Source organism: Ochotona curzoniae, unplaced genomic scaffold (assembly GCF_017591425.1).
Source record: "Ochotona curzoniae isolate NIBS_2020 unplaced genomic scaffold, NIBS_Ocur_1.0 contig_2404, whole genome shotgun sequence".
NCBI classification, from domain to species: Eukaryota; Metazoa; Chordata; class Mammalia; order Lagomorpha; family Ochotonidae; genus Ochotona; species Ochotona curzoniae.
This window is the reverse complement of record NW_024465451.1, coordinates 10241755-10259526: the sequence shown is the minus strand read 5'-3', so window position 1 is coordinate 10259526 and position 17772 is coordinate 10241755. Positions and strand designations below refer to the sequence as shown.

The window sequence follows — 17772 nt, the reverse complement described above, 5'->3', positions numbered from 1 at the left end:
CGCTCCGGATGTAAGGGGATCTTGCTGGGTATTAGATAGGGGCTGTCTTGGGCTGCACCAAAGGGTTTGTTTACACTGGGATGGGCCTTGTTGGCAGGGCAATTTAAAGGGAACGTGCTCAGCTGGGCAGTTGGCGTACCAATCACAACCCATGGCAATCACTCCAAAAACAAGAAACAGGGACTCATTGAGAGTCTTGCAATCCCAGGCATGCCCAGAGAAGCAGCAAAGTGCAACAAACGGGGCTGGAAAGACACAGCCTGGTTTCTGCCCCTCTCCTCCCAGCATACCCCTGTCCCCCGTTTACACGTCTTCTCTCCTGCATTCCCTGTGCATGGGGACGGGCACACAGCTATCAGTAATAACTTTACAGTGCTTGTATATATCAAGAAAACAAGCTATGCATGGATTTCCAAGCACATGGGGCTGCACCAGACTCACTGTTAGAGCAAAGAGACTTTATGAGGTCTCACGCTGTGTCGCCTGCTTCACCCACCCTGGTGATACTGGAGGGGTATCATACATTTGGTTAATTTTTCCTCCTTTAGTGTGTATCCATGCCCTTATCTTACTACTCTTGCTTTAGTTGCCAGGAAGCTCAAGGTCAAATAATTCCAGTATCTATGGAGATCTCTGGGGCCATATTTGTGATTTGTTTTCTGTAATTCTGATTTTCTACTCCATTACATTTTTCCTCATTTTAAAGTATTGTTTCATTATGCTGTTTTAATTCCAGACCATGTCGATTTTCTTACAGCAATGAAGGTACACTTAAGTCATGTCTACGTACTTCTAGAAGCTGCCAGCATTGAGGACCATCTCACCCCAACAATTTGGGGAAAAAAAGGGCACAACTGGCCACACCTGAATCTAGATAAGCCATGCACACAGATCCAAGCTATGTGGCGTCTCCTGGCAGGAACAAAGAACACAGGTAGGAGTGTTACTCATTGCTCCTGCTCTACCCCGTGGTTTCTAGTGGAAGGACACATGGTGAGGGAACCATGAAAAGCCTCAGGTTCAGACCTGATGTCATGGGCTACTGACCCCGCCTAGCCCCCTCCACGATCCCCAAGACAGGGCAGCTGTCCAGGTTATATGGCAAATGAATACCTCCTCTCCTTGGCACCAGGTTCACTGTTTTCCCTGTCACAAGGTTGGCTCAGCCCTGGCCTTTAGGGTACAGAAAGAAGTGGCATCTCTACTTTTCCCATTTCACAGAACAGGAAGCAGGCCTGGCTGTTGAAGACTTTTACTTGCTGGCCTGGGCTGCCCTCTCTGAGAGATGTCACAGTGATGGGCATGGCCACTACAGGTACCCGGAGTGCCAGGCAAGACTTGAGGGGATTTCTCGGCTGCTCCTTTGCAGTTCAGGGCCAGATTTCTCCTTGACAGATGCCCCCTTGGCCTCAGCCAAGCAGGACACAGCTCAGCCCAGTTCAGTCAGGTTGGCAGGCACCTCTGTGCAGTCAGGGTGCCAGTATTTTAATGGGGTTCACTTTTATGAAAACCCAGCTGAGGACTCAGTGTGGATCACACATGTAATGTAAGCTCCCTTAGCTCAGGACCCCCACCCTGAGGATAACTAACAGCGCCCTTTGAGCTTTTCTCCAACAAGTGTACCCAGGAATGCCTCTGGACACAGAAACCCAGACTCTATGTTATCTAAAATGAGGTTTATTGCATTTCATGCAGTTTGAAGTCCATGCAGCAGAGACTGGCACAATTTTTATTGCAGGTTAAAATATAAAATAAAGGGAGGGGGCAGCAAGTGCACCGAGTTCTAGTCTCCTCGGGTCCTTGGTGGAGAAACATGTGGGAATGAATCCACCCACTCTCCATGGGGAATGAGTTCACCTCTCAAATGCAAGCCTGCTTCCCTGGCCTCCAGATGCGAATGCCCAGAGCTCAGGGATAGCAACGCTCACCAGAGACGCTTCCCGCGTCCACCTAATTCAAACTGAGGGCAAGCAGGTGGCAAACCCTGGGGAGCAGAGGCTGTTCCAGGAGTGAGGAAATGCTTCCACCCCCAGATTTGCTCTCACAAAGAAGTGGCAGTAAGAACCAAAAAAAGAAACCAAGGAGAAATATGTCTTCAAGAAATGCCATAAATATGTTATTTAATATTTTCATTTCATAGCATTGGACACACAGCTCAACGTAATGAAATACTGATTCCTTGGAGAAAACAATGGAAAAAACAGGAAATAAAAAATATTGCATTTCTCTGTTGGAGGATTTCTGCCCCCAGGCGTGGGGCGTAGTGCACCAGTGCCCTAAGCCTGCAGGAGGCGCTGAGGTCTGCTGGTCCTCTGGGGAGGGAGGCTGTGTCCAAGGCCCAGGGCTGGGTGGCAAAAATGGTGTCAGGTGTCCTTGGTTTTGCCAGCTCAGGCCCTCAGTCGCCGGTCACCTGGGGGGCCTGCCCGTCGGAAGGCTGGTTGGCTGACTGGATGAACATGGGCTGGGCGAGGTCCTGGCCTGCGGGCATGGTGACTTGCTGGATCTGGTAGAGCTGCTGTGAGGGGTGGAAAGGAAAAGAGTGAGGTCTGCTCTGGAAGAGGGGCATGCAGCTTCCTGGGGGCCTCAAGCTGTTCACCGTCCCCAGATACCTCAAAGTTCTCCCCACTTTCCTCCCCACTGCTCAGCATCAGAGGGAGGAGGGGTTATGTAGCAAACAAAACAGGGCAGCAACCTGGCGGGAGGAGAGTGTTGTGGCAGGCAGGGACACAGGGCAGGGAGCTGCATTTCCTGCAGCTTTCACCAAGTGAGCTCTCCTCTGATGTCAGGTCAGCCTCAAGTTCCCTACATGCTGCTCCTCTGTGACAAACATAAGCAACCTGAAGCACTGAGGGGGCAGCTTGGAGTCCAGGAGCTCCCGAACCTTTGTTGAGCCTCCCTGGGAGGGGGCAGGAGGACTGCTCCTCGCCATTCCTCAGTGTATCTGGCTCCAACCTCTGAAGTGAACGGGCCTCTCCCCGTTGGGCACTTGATGACAAGGTGGCCTGGTATCAGCAATGTACTAGAGCCCAGGCCAGAAGGAGTGGAGAAGACGCCCACAGAGCCACGCACGAAGGTCAGGGCAACCTGGCCACTTGCTTTTTCAGGTGCCCACCCCCCGGCTCTAAACTAGAGTCAAGACCGCACCACAGGAGCTCGTTAGGCAGGACCAGCACCCAGTGCTGGAGGATTCTGACACCTGCTCTTCTCCCTTTTGGGTGGCAGAGAGCAAGTTTAGGAATGTCATCCTGTCACTGGGACGACACTGAGGAGAAGAAGGAAGATTCCTGCCTTGGGTGCCATCCCGACTGCTGGAGTCTGGGCACCAAGTGAACTTAAGGAGGCATGTTTCCTTTGCATTTGCACTAATCTCTGCCATTAAAAAGTGTCGGTGCTTACGGGAAAAAAATCTTGCTGAAGAAGGAAACAGGAGTCTTTGTGTTCAGTCCTGCCCTGAGTGTCATGCACAAGGCACTACTTTCCTTTAGGGCTCAGTATACCCATCTGTAAAATGATAATCAGGACCATACAACATCCAGGATTTTTCACTCCTACCAGTCTATACACCTAAAGGACAGGTGCCATGATTAAATGCTAGTTTTTGACCGTATCTACAAATCATACTGAATGTTAAAAAATTAGCTGAAAATTGATATGTAAAAAGTGCTTTTTGTTTTAACCACTTCCATCTACTCACTGTTAGTTAGGGATAGGGCAGTTGCCATAACCACCCTAACCCAGAGCCCCTTGGCCCCCAGCCCTGCCCCGCCTACCTGTCCATCAGTGAACTGACTGAACTGCTGCTGTCCTTGCTGGACCTCTGTCTGTGTGATCTGTAGGAATTAAGACAGCAGGGCAAGCATGTCAGTCACGGGATCTGGCCCAGCCGTTCAGCACCCTGGAGGTCATAAAGGTCCAAGGAGATGGCGAGGCCTATGCAGTGTCCCGGTGGGCTCTGGCTCAGCATCGCTGCCCCACAAGGAATAGGAAAGCAAGTGTCGCTCTGGACAGGAAGCTGGCACCCCCATAGGTACACAAGAACCCCATACAGTACATAATGATGACTCCCACACCCACCTCTCTTCAGGTCCCTGCTTACCACCCCCACTCACCTCCAGGCCTGAGGTTCAGAGAAAACACCTCACTCCTAGACGCTAACGTGAGGAGGTGTATCATTTCTGGTTTCGGTAGAAGCCCTAGGGTCTGTCTTTGAGCCAGTCAAGTGCAATACACTGGGCAGAGTGGTGAGCTGTCTCTTCCATTTTTGGAAGGTGGGCTGCAAACCAAACTCTTATCACCCAGATTATCTGACGGGAATATGAAACACCCTGGCGGAGAAGCGGCCTTGGCCCTGGCAGTCCTCATGGAGAGCTATGAAGCACTTTTTTCCGAAAGGCAACTGGCAGTTCTCTGGGCCAAGCAAGGGGAGGAAGAAGGGGGAGTGGAGGGAGTGGGAGTGGCGAACAGACAAGGAAAACAATTATCACAGGCATTTAAAATCCCATGTGGGGATTGTAAAATACATCAACTGACATGCAGAGCGGCACCATCTAATGACAACTGCCAGGCGCCCAGCTTGGAGAATCAGAAAGACTGGAGGGTCTATCTATGGAACATCTGACTAGCAAAGTCTTCTGGGTACTGTGTCCTGGAATCATTCGCTCAGCCTGCAAGGTAAGGACTGTCCTCAAATGTCCTTATGAGGTCAAAAGCAACCCCTGCAGGCCTCCCTGTAAGGCTATGAGGAACAAGAAAGGGACAGGTGTGAGGGGGCTTCATGAAAGCCAGACTCTTATTCTTAATTTTCATTTCTTCCCTTTCTACCAGTCTACAAGTTAGGAAGGAACTATATTCTTTTCTTACCCTTCTCGCAAGTACAATCTACTCTCCAGTAACGAAGAAATATCTGCAGAATAGATGAATGAACTGGAGACAATGGCAAGAGCTTCTTAAAGACAGGAAGGCTAACTATGTCCTGTGGCCAAATAGGACTGTGGTTCAGAAGAGCCAAGTTTCATTTAGATTAAATCCACTTACATCCACAGTTTTAGGAGGCTCTTGGAAGATGTGTATTTATGCAAAAACTAAGCATAGTTTTCAAAAATTATTTTTTTGCACCAAAATGAACTCATCTCTTAATTCCACACAAACTTGTCATAAGTTTGTAATACTCATTCAACATACATTTTCTGAGCACTTACTGCCTGCCCGGTTGTCACCATTATGTAGTTGTTAGCTAGAGTTTTAATTGTTCCCAGTACCCCCTTCTTGCTTCTCCTCCCCTGTCCCCTGCTTTCTGGCTTTAGTTCTGTTCTCAAAACTGACCTCTGCAAAACCAAAAACCCTTCCTTCTCATTTCCTCCTACTCCTATGTCACAAATATATTTTTGAATCCCAAGAAGAAATCTTACAAGGTTTAAAAAAATGGGGCAGGAGGACGGGCTCCAAGAGGGTCGGTAGTCTTACGTAGGGAATCAGTGTGTTTCCCCAGGAACCCACACAAAAGCCCAAGTCTTAGGAGAGCCACGGGTGGGCGGGAAAAGGGCCCTTTAACGACCCCAGAGGCTACATGGAACTGAGCAGCCCTGCTTATGGTGCACTCCTCATATTTCCCAAATGAGATCTTTGGAGACCTGCTCTACAAACTCAGCTCTGTCACCCCTGTCAATAGATACATCACCAGAAATGCAACTGGGCCAGACGGGTCCAGCTCTTAAACGATTGCTGCTTTTTTTGGGTCTGAGGCAAAAGAATCCATTAACAGTGCCTCCCCTAGACCAGAGACTGGCAACCTCTTCAAATGTCTCCCATGTCCCTCACCCCTTGAGTCCGGGGAAGCAGCCTCCTCAGCATCAGAGAGGACAACTGTTCTGGTTAGGGACTCAGAGGAGGTGTGGGCTTAATGATGGAGCCTCAAGGGACCTGCACCATGTGTACTAGGCTAATTGTCCACCTGCAATGCTGGCATCCCAGTGGGGCACAGGTCTAAGACCCAGTTGCTCCACTTTTGATCCAGCTCCTTGGTTATGGCCTGGGAAGGCAAGAGGATGACTCAAGTCCTTAGATCCTTGCACCCACATGGGACACTCAAAAGAAGCTCCTGGACCTGGCTCTGGACCAGCCCAACTCTGACTGTTGCAGCCATTTGGGAATGAAGAAATGGATGGAAGATCCAGTTTCTCCTTCTCTGTAAATCTGCCTTTCAAGTGAAAATAAATGAATGTTAAAAACAAAACAAAACAACAACAAAACTCAGAGAGACTGAGTCTGCTGCCAAGGCAGTACCACATGTTTCCTCCACTGCGACGTGCTTAAACACCACAGGCTTCTCCACGCTACTCCTGAGGCTCCTCTGCCTCTCATGATTCTCTGCTCCTCCAGAAGAAGCAGAAAGACACACGTTAAGTTCCACTTTTCAACTGCTCCCATCTGTCCCTGGGGTACACATCAGAGCAAGAGGGGGCAGGATAGAGGTGAGGACTGTGTGCTTAGTACTCTCTCCAGGCAGAAGCCAGCTACAGCCCCAGGTCTCCAGAATACCTACCTGCTGGGCATTGGTGGCAAGTGTCTGGATCTGTCCCTGCACGACCTGGGTGCCTGAGACCGGCTGGGCTAAGCGGATATACTGCAGTTGGCCAGCATTCAGCTGCACCTAAGGCAGGGCAGAGACCAAGAGACCACAAGAGGCTAAGTGTCACATGAAACAGATGGTGACTGCCCCCCAATCCTCTGGGTCCTCCAAAGGAGCCTACTTTTAAAAAGCCCTTTGAAACACAAGTGAAAACAAGCAAGACAACAACATCCATACCCTGCAGGTTACACAACAGTGAAGAGGATCTACTCACAGGAGACCTGGTGACTCACATGCCACAGCATGGCCACAGGCTCTTCAGTCACTGGCTCAGGCTGTGTTCCCACAGCTTATGGAGGGGATCATTTTAGATTTCTGACGTGATCAGAACGCTCATGCCTTCAGCACAGGCCTCTTTTCCCTCCATCTCCACACTCCCCAGTACTGCAGAAGGGCCATTAGTGTCTACCAAGAGCCAAAGCAGATGGCCACTATTCCACGCCATTGTCCTGGCACTTGGAGGGAAAGCGTGGCCTGCCTTAAAATTGCTGTTCCCAGGAGCCAGGACTGAGTGGGGTCTGTGGGACTTCTTGGATCCTTAGTGTTCAGCACTAGCTTCTGGCCAAACATTTCCCAAGGGGAAGCAGAATCAATAAACCTTTCACAGAAAACCCCATCATGGAAAACCAAAGCTACAGAAGTGCCCTCAGAGTCTCTCATGCTTACGATTAAGTCTCAGATAATACAATAATACCACATGCTGCATTTAATTGTGTGCTAAAAGCCTTAACTCAGGCTCTTAACGCTCCAGTATACCATGAAAGTCTTAGTGCTTGAGCCAGGGCACGATGAGAAGATATGCATTTACAATGGAGAGGGACCAGCTTGGCAGACTCTGGGCAGCTAGGGAAGAAGATGGCACACATTCACAGGATTCAGAGGGTGTAGGGGGAACACAGGCAGGTTTATTCTATATCTGCAGGGCCCAGAAATCATCCTCCCTGGCTGTCCAGCCTTTGTTTTAAGGGGGCAGTGATTCCTGAGGCCAACTTCCCTGGCCTTCAGAAGCTTAATGCTGATGGGATGAGGTTGTTCTCTTGCAGGCAAGGTACTCTGAATATTTCTCTGAAACTTCAAGCCTCAAAGGATGTGAGCCACTAAGAAAATAAACCCTGGAGTTCTTGACAGATCATATCAGAATGCCTATTTGAAGCAAGAAAGACAGGTATAAAAGCTAAATTCTTAAAAACCAGATTCGGGCTCAGTGCGATAGCACAACAGCTAGTCTTCTCCTTACATACACCGAGATCCCATATGGGTGCCGGTTCTAATCCCGACAGCCCTGCTTCCCATCCAGCTCCCTGCCTGTGGCCTGGAAAAGCAGTCGAAGATGGCCCAAAGCTTTGGGACCCTGCACCCACGGGGGAGATCCAGAAAGAATCCTGGCTTTGGATTAGCTCCTCTCCGGCCATTGTGGCTGCTTGTGGAATGAATCATCAGACGGAAGATCTTCCTCTCTGTCTCTCCTTCTCTCTGAATATCTGCCTTTGTAAATACAAAGAAACAACTCTTAAAAAAAAAAAAAACCCAAAAACCTGATTCAAGGGTGTGTGTTTGGCATAGTACTTACTATGTTGCTTGGGATGCCCACATCTCTTGAGGGAGTGTCCCAAGTTTAAGTCTCTGTTCTATCAACTCTGGTTTCCTGCTAATGTGACCCTAAGGTAGCAGGTGTTGGTTCCGGTCTTTGCCATCCAAATTGGAACCTGGAATGAGACTCTGGCTCCTGGCTTGGGCCTGGCCTAGCCCCAGCTGTTGGTGAGTATTTAGGGGATGGAAGATCTGTCCATCTATTTCTGTCTTTCAAATAAATAAAAATGAATAATACTAAATAATAATGAAAGCCAAAACAGACAGGGCAAGAGTACTGTGATCTGCAGTCAGTTCTTTCCTGAGCACATGCCAAGTAGCGCTGCTGGGAATCTGTGAGGCCAAGCTTCAAGTCTCTGTTTAAATCTTGTAACTCAGCTTCCAAGTACAACATGAAGCTGCTGGTGGGGAAGAAGAGAGCTGAGTGGTGACCTACGAAACCTCATCTGCTGAGACTGACAGTGGCTGGAACCAAGAGTTACCAGTACTCCAGCCAAGGATCACTGGATGATCACATGAGTAAGGAAAGACATACTGGCAGCCATGGGCATTTTGAATTTTCTAGCTGGGGAGAGAAATACGATTGAGAAACTGTGAGCCAAATGGTTCCCAGCCATTTTTGAACAACAGCAAGGTATTCTTTTGGGTTTAGGGAAAGGCATCCAGCAATGTTCCACAACCCAACTGCCTAACTTGGGACATGGTGGGGATTCTTGTCATTTCTTGTGCTAATCACAGCTAATAAGCCTACTGCTGGAGCTTCCAAACAGAAGGACAGCTTCCTTCCTAGAGGTCATCTCTCTGTGCTCTTTTTGGGGAGCTGCTGGAGAAGTCCAGAAACACAGCATTCTGCAGGAGGTCTCAGAGACCACTGTTGCTGAGATTATGAATTCCATAACAAACTCGGCCTGAGGTTCTGAGTCTCAGAGGGTTAAAGATGGTCACTGTAAGGTGGTAACTCTTCCTTGGCTACAAGAGTGTGTCCTGGCACCTTCACATTTAAGAGTGAGGTATTAGGATTAGTAAGTCTAACAACAAGGCAAGGTAAAACTAAGTCACTTGGAAGGGATGCACATGTGAGCCAGAGAAAAACAGACACAGTGAAGCACAACACCACTTTCCTCAGCTTTGAGGATACTTCTTGAGCTTTTGCTTCTGAAGAGGTGATAAAGAGGTTCAAGTGAGTTCTCACACCTGTCTATATTTCATTGTCAACAGAAAGAGCAAGAGGCAGACAAAAGGATTACATGTCATTTACTTTCCAATTTTTGATGGTAAAATGACCAATGTATAGATTAGAAGTGTTAGGACATTCTTAACAAAAAATATGTAGAAGAGACAACAATCTATGAAATGAAATCCCTCCAGGCTCTCAGGAAGTAGCAGTCCACAGTGAAGGAAGGGGTAAGTGAAAGCCAAAAAAAAACTTTAATGCAGGCTCCACTGGGACTCACTCATGAATATGCAACAAGTATATTTATGGCCTTCCCTACACACCTCCTTCTTATTCTCTGCTAATCCAAAGACAGGACTACCTCACTGGGCCTTTTAGGCCTTGGCATGGGACAGCAGCTACAATGATTTCTCTGCATGGGCAAAAATGGGAAATGGGCATTGAGAGGAGCTGTCCCATAGTGGTGAACCTGAACCTGGATCAAAGGAAAGCAGAGAATAAACTCAGTGAGACAGTCCAGGGAGGGAGTGGCTCGTGGGAATATAGGCCAAACACACACACATGCATGTATACAGGAGCGCTTTAACGACTTCTTGTTCCATTGCAGTGAAGAGAGCCCCACAAACCTCTACCACAGAGCTTACCGGAATCTGCTGGATCTCTCCTGTGTTGGTGATGATCTGCTGCATCACTTGCATTGTCTGTCCGGTGCCACTCTGGGCCTGCTGGGCTTGACCCTGGGGTTGCGCCTGAACAATCTGCACTTGTTGGCCTTCTCCAACTTGCATTGTCACAGGTGTGGTCTGGAAGGAAAAGTCAAGAGAAAGTGGCCTGAGTTCTGGCTCTGAATCCTCAGGATTTCCAAGAGACCAACAATGAGCAGTTACCTAGAAGCAAACCCCCTGCATCAACAGCTAAATTCATTTCATCTTAACACTGATAATATGACTCAACTAGCAGTCCTCTGGGTTTAGAGCACTGTGAAAGACAATCCTGAAAATGAAATATGGGAAAAATAAGCCTGATTTTTAGGCTCCTAGTGCACAATACACCCTGGACCCCACAATTTCTATGCTTAATTCTATAAATCATGTTTCCTTTGTTACAATTTTTCATACTCCCTTCTATATGGTAAGACACACATAGTATAGACAAAATCACGATAGCTCACTTGAGAGATGCCCAAAGCCAAGACTGGAACAGGTGAAATTGAAGGGCAAACTAACTGGAAAGTGAGATCAGTATAAATTTACTAAGTTCAGGGTCTGAAGGCATTTTCTTGGGCACACAAGACCCTGGGAGGAAAAGCAGCATACAGGCTTGTCTCTGAGGCTGGGTTGAGGGTCCACCAGCTTTCATCCCTGTTCATGCAGCACGGAGACTCATATTCGTACAGCCACCCTGGACCACAGCATGACTTCCTATACAGACATGAATGCTACTAAGACACTAGATACTACCAACATCTGGACACCTAAGTGAGCCTACCTCTAATTAACAGAATTTAAAAATGCAAGAACTTGGGCCTGGCATGGTACCATAGCAACTAGTTTTTGCCTTCCATACAGCAGGATCCTACATGGGTACCAATTCTAACCCGGTGGCCTAGCTTCCCATTCAGCTCCCTGTATGTGGCCTAGGAAAGCAGTCGAGGATGGCCTAAAGTCTTGGGACCCTGCACCCACGCAGGAGACTCGGAAGAGACTCTGGGCTCCTGGTTTCAGATCAGCTCAGCTCTGGCCGTTGTGGACACTTGGGGATTGAATCAATGGATGGAAGCTCTTCCTCTCTGTCTCTCCTCTTCTCTGTATATGTGACTTTCCAGTAAAAATAAATAATACATAAAATACATCTAAAAAAAAAAAAGCAAGAACTTGAACCTTCTATAAATGATTGCATCAAACCAAAGAAATTTTCATCTAATGCATTTGACTGGCAGATTCTGTGTCTCACATACACTTCATAGATTGCAGTTTTAAGAAGCTTACTCTTTTCAGAGATGATGAAGAGCTGAACTGCCAAAAGGACCAATTATTCCTTCAAATCTCCCAACTCTGATCTAGTTGGAACTTTACAGTTTACCTGTAGAACAGTGAGTTCCCCATATCTGACTTGATGGTAGGGATGGACCTAAATCCTGCTCCAATTGTTCATGGTGTCTCTCAACTACAAATTCAGAATCACCTCAACAGGGGCTAGTATTGTGGCACAGTGGCCTAAAGCTGTTGTCTAAAACACTGTCATCCCATATAGGAAAACCAGGTGGTGTCCTGGCTGCTCTACTTCTGATTTAACTACCTGCTAATGGCTTGGGAAAAGCAGTGCATGATTGGCCAAATGTTTAAGCTTCTACCATCTACACCAGAAGAAACCACTGGTAGAAATGAATATAAACTGGGTTAGGGTAAGGAAGAAAGGTTACATTCCTTAATAAAAGCTCTTGTAATGGGATAGGACAATAGGCAATTTTCCTTCCTTGAAAAAAAAATTATTGGAAAGGTAGATTTACAGAGAGGAGAGACAGAAAGGTCCTCCATCTGCTGGTTCACTTCCCAAATGGCCAAAATGACTGGACCTGACTGATCCAAAGGCAGGAGCCAGGAGATTCTTTTCCTGTCTCACACAGAGGTGTAGGGTCCCAAGGCTTTGGGACAGTCACTGTTTTCCCAGGCCATAAGCAGGGAGGTGGATGGGAAGTGGAGCAGCCAGGACATAAATCAATGCTCATATGGCATACTGGCACTTGAAGGGATAGGATTAGCCAATTGAGCTATCATATCGTCCTTCTCTTCCATTCATAAACCAGTTCTCAGCCTATCCCCCACCTCCAAAAGTAATTTTCTAACTTTGCCATTAAAACACAGGATGTGTTTTAGTAAAATATGCATTCCTTCAACTCTGGCTTGGTTTGTGTTACATACTACAAAGGACACGTGCACTCAGCTTGCACTAGCCGTCACTACAGGCTGAGGCAAGCAAGACATAGCATTCTGAAGCAGCAGGACAGAACAACAGCAGCTTGGAGATGCTAGGAAAACCAACTTCACCATCCTCACGAGCCTTATCAGCTCCAGGCTGAGCAGGTCTGGGTTGGCAGAAGAGAAGAGATGAAATTCTGCCTTAAAAAAAAAAAAGAATAATGCATGCTGCCAACTCAAGTTGGGTTCTATAGCAACCCAACTTTCCCAAGAGGATTTCCAAGGTACTTCTAAATCATTCCAGGAAAATGAGGGCTTATGTTAGCATGGCAGCTGTCAAATCATGTATGGTGTACCCTGCTGTTGGAACACAACAGCCATGGATTTCTTAGGATGATCTGCCAATCAGAGCCAGCCCTTGGTCAGATTCCCTTGACGCTTACTATGAAAAGGGATAAAACCTTTGGCAGGCAACACTCTCACCACTGCAAAGACACAGGAATCAGCCAAGCACAGACCGCCAGGCATCATGGTGTGGTGAATGCCTTACAGCAGGGACTAAGTTGTGATCATGTTTGAGCCCCTTCACCTTGCACAGTGTATGGCACACAGCATGTACTCTATCAACTTTTGTTATATGGATAAAGAATAAACAAAGACTAAATCCTAAAATCATGTTTAAATCCTCTACCCCCTTGGAGCCAGTGTTGAGGGATAACCAGATAAGCTACCATCTGTGATGCCAGCATCCAATGTGGGCATCAAGTTCAGTTCCAGCTGCTCCATTTCTGAACCAGTTCCCTGCTAATGCACCTGAGAAAGAAGAGGAAGATGGCCCAAGTCTTTGGGCCTTCACTACCAACGTGGGAGACGGGGTATTGGGGAAGGAACCAGCGAATGCTCCCCTCTCTCTCTTTCAAACAAAACACATCTTTAAAATAAAGAGTCTCCGCTCCAATTTTTTGTTTGTTTTTGGGGCAAATTTACTGCCTTGCTGGAATATATAAGGCTACCCAGGATGCTTCACTGCCCATTTTTTTCTAACCTCCTGGGATGCTTCCTGATGCTAACTGTGCCTTTCTACCACCCTAGCACTGTTTCTCACCTTAACTTCCACTGTGCCCACTAAAACCCCTATTATTCTCTTCAGGAACCTTCTTTAGCCACTTCCTCTTCTACCATCTCCATTACATCAGTACAAAGGTACTACCTTTGATATGTTTCCCTCTAACCCCCTGATCTTTAAGATTTAAGACAATTTTACACATCCCACATGGTGGTGTTAGCATTTTAAGTTAGTTTATGAATTCCTTGAAATTTTATTCATGCTTGCATGCCCAATTCACAGCATAGAACAGTTGATGTTTGATGAATAAACACATTGCTGACTGACAGTATCTGGATTCTGCAGCTTCGTGACAACAAATATGAACAATACTGTTTCCAGCAGTACCAGTGGGGAGACAGAATCTTCTGGTTACCACTGTAAAGTAAATATGGTGGGAAAGAGAGATAATGAGAAGACTGAGACGTTTGCAAGCAGGCACTGTTGCTCACCTCTCCCTTCAAGGGTACAAAGTTCAGTTCTAAAAAGATACACAGAGTATGGGACAGGAGCCCACTCCGAGTGCCTTCCGTAGAGACTTCATCATTCTTCATGAGGGTAATAAAGCGAATCTTTTTCCTTCTAAAATTTCTGAGCCTACAGGGATCTGGGAGGACATCTGGATCGATGTACCTTCCTCTATTGAATCATGAGAACAGGGTCCAGTGAGATTAGGATGACATTTCAGCTCAGGGGCTGAGTCTAGGAAAAGCCCAGGTTTCCTGATTTTTATCCAGTGCCCTATAACGATCAAGTTCCCTCTATGCCAAGCTTTCCACAACCCAAACTTCAGAGCCACTGCTCACTAGCTGGGTGCCCTCAGCAGCTAGCTCACAGACCTGGCCCTGCTGAGGTTGTGCGATGATGATCTGCCCAGGCTGGATGGTGGTCGTGGAGCTGGTAGTCTGCTGGCCTTGCTGCTGGCCCTGGACCTGGACGGCTGTGGGCTGCTGAGCCAGCGTGAAGTAGTACTGGACAGGCTCGGCAGGCGTCACAGACTGGCGCACCTCCTCCTGTGGGGTGGAAAGAGAGGCAGGTAAAAGGAAAAGAACTGAGTCAGCAGCTGCCACAGTGAATTTCCACTCTTCCCCCATACAGGCTATGTGCACTAGCCTCCTGAATGCTGAGCAGTTCACATTTGAGCCAAAGGAAAGGGGAATTTGAAGAGACCAGTTGTGCTAAATCAAACTAAAAATAACAGATTCTGTAGGCTTCACAAAACATACAGCCAATTTTTTGAAGTACTGAGTAATGACCACTGTGTGAACTGCAAATGGGCAAATAATTACCGAAACTAAACACCACACCCCAGCAGTGTTCATCAGAAAATGCTGTGAGGGCCCATGTTCTGAGAACAGTGATAACTCTGGACGTTGAGAAGACATCACCCAGACATTACGTTTCTCAGGTGGCCCCAACTCCCACAACAGGCAGCATTCTTTTCGAATCCACTGCTTTCTGAGTGTGGAACATGGTGAAGGCAAATGGTCCTTCTCCTGGGTTCCAGTGTCAGAACCAAAACCCACAGGCCCAGGAGACAAGTACCCTGGTTTTCAGAGCACACTGAGAGCTCTGTGGTCATGAAGAGCCTGTCCTCCAGAGGTATATGTGGATCTGGCTGTGCTTAGCCACAAAAGTACAACACAGAGGCCCTGACAGATAACTCCCCGCTGGAGTGCTGCCTTGGCTGACTAGGGAAGCCACCTGCTGTTCGATTTGCCAAGCGAAGAGACAGCTCCTTCTTCAGTTGACGTTTTCCATGGCAGAAGGAGTAAACAACCCTCTCCCAGCCACCTTGAGCTCACAGCTGAGAGTGTAGGATGTTTACACACACTACGGCATGGTTACAGGCTGAACAGTCTGGGGTCGGTCAGCCCCTGACCATGGACAGAGATCGGCGTCTGATCCGGAGAGATCTGTCACCCACGGACAACAGATTTTGCCTGAGACAACAAAAAAAGCAAACACATACAACCACTTTGGCTGCCCAAGTTAAAATATAAGCTCATTTTACTCATTTCCTTGCTGTGGGCTGTTTGTCAGGTCCCATAAAAGAACAAAGCATACTTCTCCAAGGTACGGAGGCCCTGCTGCCTGCTGTTTAGCTCCCAGATATTGCTGACTCTACCTCCTTACTAGGTTAGGTGCCTTGGGCCAAGTTTCCATAGCACTTCCCGCTCCCTTTTTAAAAATAATTTTATTTTATTTTTAATATTGTTTGCATAGTTGAGAGGGATATATACCCATGTGGGCCTCTAGTTAGGGTGGGGAGGGTTGAACTATGGAGCAAAGTGGGTGGGACAAATGTTTTTAGTTCTTTTCTTTTTTATCTCCTGTGTCTGCTGAGGGAGAAGGGGTCCAAAAGCTGGGGATGGGGGATGGTCATCATGATGACACCTGAGAGACCCCGATGTGGGGAAGAATGCTCCAAGGGTACTTCTTGAGTGTCCTGACAGTTCTGAGACAATGTCAGCTTTGCTGCATCAGGGTTGAGAATATCTTTTCAAGGTCTACTGGCTGGCCAAGTGCACCTTGGTGCAACCACAGACCCAAACACTTGTTGCAAAGCTTAGCCGGAAGAGTTGTCCAACTTGTTCTGCTGTCCATCCTCTCATGAGGCACTCAACATCTGCTGCTGGCCTGTAGGAGCTGGCTGCCATGTGGACAGCATTTCCCTTATCACACACATCCAATTCACTGCTTGTGCTGCTGCCAACATAAGCCCAGCTCCTTCGTTCCCTACTGCCCCTCTCCCATTCCCACAAAGGCACTCCAGGAGTACAGGGGGTGCTTGCCAAGTGATGAATGAATTTATACAGACAGGCAGAAAGACAGAGATACTACTTTCAATCCAAGTTGGTGGCAGGACAAAGTCTCCTGAACCACAGCTTTCACCAGGGGAAAAGAGCCCCTAAACTCTTTCTGTTGGGAGCACCCTAAGCTGGTGCTCCCAATGGAATGGGAGTGTGTATTCTTTTGCTTGCCTGGTAACTGGAGGGTTCAGACACTAAAACTAGCACTGCTGCTCTTTAGCTTCTGGAACACCTTGGTCTCTGCAGGACAGGGTTTCCTGAGGGCCTTAGCCAGCTTACAGACAAACTTCTAAATTGTTTTTAACCCTCTACCTGACACTGCTGAATCAGAAAGGGATATTCCCCTTCATTTTTATTTAGGTTTCAAAATTTCCAGAGCAACTAAACAGTATCAGATCCATTTCAACAACCCCCTTTTCTTCGCCCCCCCAGGTCTCTCACGCGGGTTGCCAGGATTTCAGCCACCCAGTCGTGTTCTTTTTTTTTTTTTTAAGATTTATTTATTTTTATTACAAAGTCAGATATACAGAGAGGAGGAGAGGCAGAGAGGAAGATCTTCTGTCTGATGATTCACTCCGCAAGTGAGCGCAACGGCCGGTGCTGCACCGATCCAAAGCCAGGATCCAGGAACTTCTTTCCAGGTCTCCCAGGCGGGTGCAGGGTTCCAAAGCCTTGGACCATCCTCAACTGCTTTCCCAGGCCACAAGCAGGGAGCTGGATGGGAAGTGGGGCTGCAGGGATTAGAACCAGCACCCATATGGGATCCCAGTGCGTTCAAGGCGAGGACTTAAGCCACTAGACCACACCACCGGGCCCTCAACAACATCTTACCATGTAAATAAAGGTCAGCCTGCAGTAGGGACAAAATAGTGATAACCTCTTCAACCAAGGAGCGGTGGGCAACTGTCCTTTTCAAATCTGCTTCAACAGGTCCAATGAAGACATTTTCCACTGAGAACCCCCTCCCTACTTTATAAAAAACACAGACTGCTACAGTTCAATCCTAATTTAGAAAAGCCCTTGGGTAATGAGAGGTGCAGAGGAACAAGAGCCCCAGATCCACGTCTCTGAAGTTAGGGAGTAGGACATATCTGCACTTCCCAGCCTTGACCTGTGACTTTTCTGTCTCCAGTTATTTCTAAGTATGGCTGATTTAGCCCCAGGTGCAGCCTTTTTATCAGACAAAAAGCAAGTTCTATGGTTAGTGCCATGCTATGCCTCCAACTACAGTGCTAGCATCTACTTCCAATCCAGTTCCCTGTTTGTGGCCTTGGAAAGCAGCAGAAGACAGGTTAAATTCTTGGGCCCATTATCTATGTGGTAAACTTGGATAGAGATCGGAGCTCCTGGCTCCTGGCTTTGGATCAGCCTAGCTCTGGCCATTTTAGGCATTTGAGGAGTGAACCAACACATGGAAGATTCTCTCTCTCTGTAATTCTGCCTTCTAAATAAAATTAATTTTTTTAAAAGCAAACCTTTTAAGTATCTCTTGGCAAAAGCTGTGAGGGTAGGTGAAGAGTTTCTCTTTTTTGCTTACTGTATCT

General features: G+C 47.5%; 1 protein-coding gene across 3 annotated transcripts in view; it reads right to left on the bottom strand.

Annotated features, from left to right (window-relative positions):
* Window positions 1-1661: 1661 nt before the first annotated feature.
* Window positions 1662-17772, bottom strand: part of NFYC (nuclear transcription factor Y subunit gamma) — a 75981-nt gene continuing 59870 nt past the window's right edge. For 2 of the 3 annotated variants that reach the window (XM_040974304.1, XM_040974305.1), the window contains exons 6-10: window positions 14255-14428; window positions 10037-10195; window positions 6542-6649; window positions 3771-3830; window positions 1662-2512 (exon numbers count right to left, since the gene is read on the bottom strand). In XM_040974304.1, coding sequence (XP_040830238.1) covers window positions 2396-2512; window positions 3771-3830; window positions 6542-6649; window positions 10037-10195; window positions 14255-14428 — 618 coding nt within the window. In that variant the 3' untranslated portion in view covers window positions 1662-2395. Of the gene's footprint in view, window positions 2516-3770; window positions 3831-6541; window positions 6650-10036; window positions 10196-14254; window positions 14429-17772 lie in introns of all 3 variants that reach the window. The other variant, XM_040974303.1, reaches the window with a different exon arrangement.